Source organism: Girardinichthys multiradiatus, chromosome 11, assembly GCF_021462225.1.
Source record: "Girardinichthys multiradiatus isolate DD_20200921_A chromosome 11, DD_fGirMul_XY1, whole genome shotgun sequence".
Classification (NCBI taxonomy): domain Eukaryota; kingdom Metazoa; phylum Chordata; class Actinopteri; order Cyprinodontiformes; family Goodeidae; genus Girardinichthys; species Girardinichthys multiradiatus.
In genome coordinates, this window is record NC_061804.1 from 29,449,332 (window position 1) to 29,451,579 (window position 2,248).

At 41.1% G+C, this 2,248-nt stretch overlaps 1 protein-coding gene across 1 annotated transcript; it reads left to right on the top strand.

The window, feature by feature from the left end:
- Positions 1-536: 536 nt before the first annotated feature.
- LOC124876676 (endonuclease domain-containing 1 protein) lies at positions 537-1,876 on the top strand. Its single transcript, XM_047379633.1, has 2 exons — positions 537-882; positions 1,025-1,876. Exons 1-2 carry the CDS (start codon positions 589-591, stop codon positions 1,631-1,633), a joined length of 903 nt encoding a protein of 300 aa, XP_047235589.1. The 5' UTR covers positions 537-588; the 3' UTR covers positions 1,634-1,876.
- Positions 1,877-2,248: the final 372 nt, after the last annotated feature.

The window sequence follows — 2,248 nt, forward strand, 5'->3', positions numbered from 1 at the left end:
TAGGTTTGGGCATGCCTGCTTGTTTACCTTGTAATAGAAAGTCCAGGGTGTACCCTGCCTTTTTCATATTAACCACTAGAGTTATGTACCAGCCCCCATGACCCTGCAAGGATTGAGCAAATAAAACTCACATCTTGTTCCAGAGGCCAATGGATCAGCACATTCTTGAGTAACCAGTGTTAATGTCATGAGTTTTAAAAGTACTTAGCAGAAGGTTCTCAATGCTAAAAGGGCGTCTTCTCCACAGCTAGCCTTTTTTACCTGAACATTTTATAGTATCACATCAGTCTGTTCTCTTTGTCAGTGTAATATATTCAAACATCTAAGGGACAACCTCAAAGGTCAAGGAGCTACCTTATACAACCCAAACAAGTCAGTTTTTGCAAACTATGAGTTTTATTCATACGTTTTCAACAGTTTAGTTCATGGAACACTGACATGCCGTTAACGCCCATATAATTTCAAGGCTCGTTCTTTGGCCACACATCCAACTTTGCATATCAGCTGTGCAGCATTTAAATCATAACAGCAAATGTCTCACTTTGCACAAGGGCGAAGAAACGGGACTTTGAGGAGACAGGCACAAACATGAGGATGTTAACTCCTTTAGTTCTTGCTCTTACAGCAAATTATCTTTCATTTGCCACTGTTGTCCAAGACTTCAATCATGTGGAGAGATGTAAGGACTCACTTTACATGGGGACACCGCCACGAGGGATTATTGAAAGTAAACTCAAGAAGATCTGCCAACGCTACGCAGACAAACCTCGATATGTGACACTGTACGATCCTCACAAACGGATCCCAGTTTACTCAGCTTACACCTTTAAGAAAACAGAGGGAGACAGACGTGTGGACTACCCTTGGATGTACGAACCACAGGTTAGAGTTTTTTAGAGTAATACCTATGTTCATTCAGTGTTTCTCTTAATCTCATTAGGCTTTTATGAAATTGTTTACTGTGAGGTATAAAATGTTTTAACAGGAGGTGAAGTACAATAATTCATTTTTCATGTCTTCCCAGCTGGCAGAAATCGACGGAAACGGGAACATGTTGCCCTTCCCCAATGGCTACCTCCACATGAAGTTTGAGGACAGCCAAGCAGTGCTAGATGACTACTCTGATGTTGTCCTTTATGAAAGAGGTCACTTAAACCCAGACCAGCACCAGTCCACTCCACACGACCGAGCTGCCACCTACACACTGACCAATGTGGTCCCAGAGATCAGGGAGTTCAACATCGGACCATGGCGCGAGTATGAGGAGCGGATCCGAGTGCGCCTCAATAATTTCTGCCGTGGCACTGCCTACATCGTCACCGGAGTGACCACCAGGGGCAACATGATCCGTCGCAACAACCAAGACCGTGTGGCCATCCCGGAAGATGTGTGGTCCGCGTACTGCTGCACCGATTATGACCGCAACTCGCCCCACGACATGCGCGTCCTCTTTCCGTCCCACGCGGCCCTGGCCAAGAATGCCAAAGAGGGGAACAGTGTTCACGAGATGACAGTGCAGGAGCTGGAGATTTTTCTGAAAAACCACATGGATGTTGACCAAAACCTTCAGATTTTCTATGACAACTGCATCTCTCCCTCACCTCTTCCACTTTACCTGCAGCACACCATCTGAGGGATTTCTGTTGGCTTTAAAATTCAAACCAGCTTCAACAGTTATTTTGTCCTAAGGATCTCCTCATAAGAAGAGGAATTAATATTGTCAAAATAAAATAAAAATAGATAATCTTTTCATTGTATAAAAAATTGAAGGTGAATTTGTTTTCTTACATCTCTCTAGTTTGTTGCAACCAACATGATAATGCTGTTGTGTGGGAGGTGATGTGAATTGATTTAATAAAATATCCTAATTTACCAACCTTTATTGTGTTTGTTTCTCAAACCAAAACGTTTAAATATTAACCTTTCAACAAACCCAGGAGAGTAATTTTTGCAGTAATAACAGAAATGAATTGGTGTGTTTGGAGGTAAAAGTCCAACCTAATATAAACTGAGGCAAATTTTTATAACCTGTTTCTGTAAATCTTAATCATATTCTTCAGAAGGCTTTTATGGATCCATAACCAGTTTTAGAGTTTTACATTCTTTCAACTACAAGCAATAAAAGGTTTTTAAATGTAATAAGAACTTCACATAGACAGTCAACCTTGTCAGAGAAAATTAAATAAACGTACAAACTTAAACTCTCAACCTAATACTTAAAAGGACAAGGATATATTCTTCTCTTTCA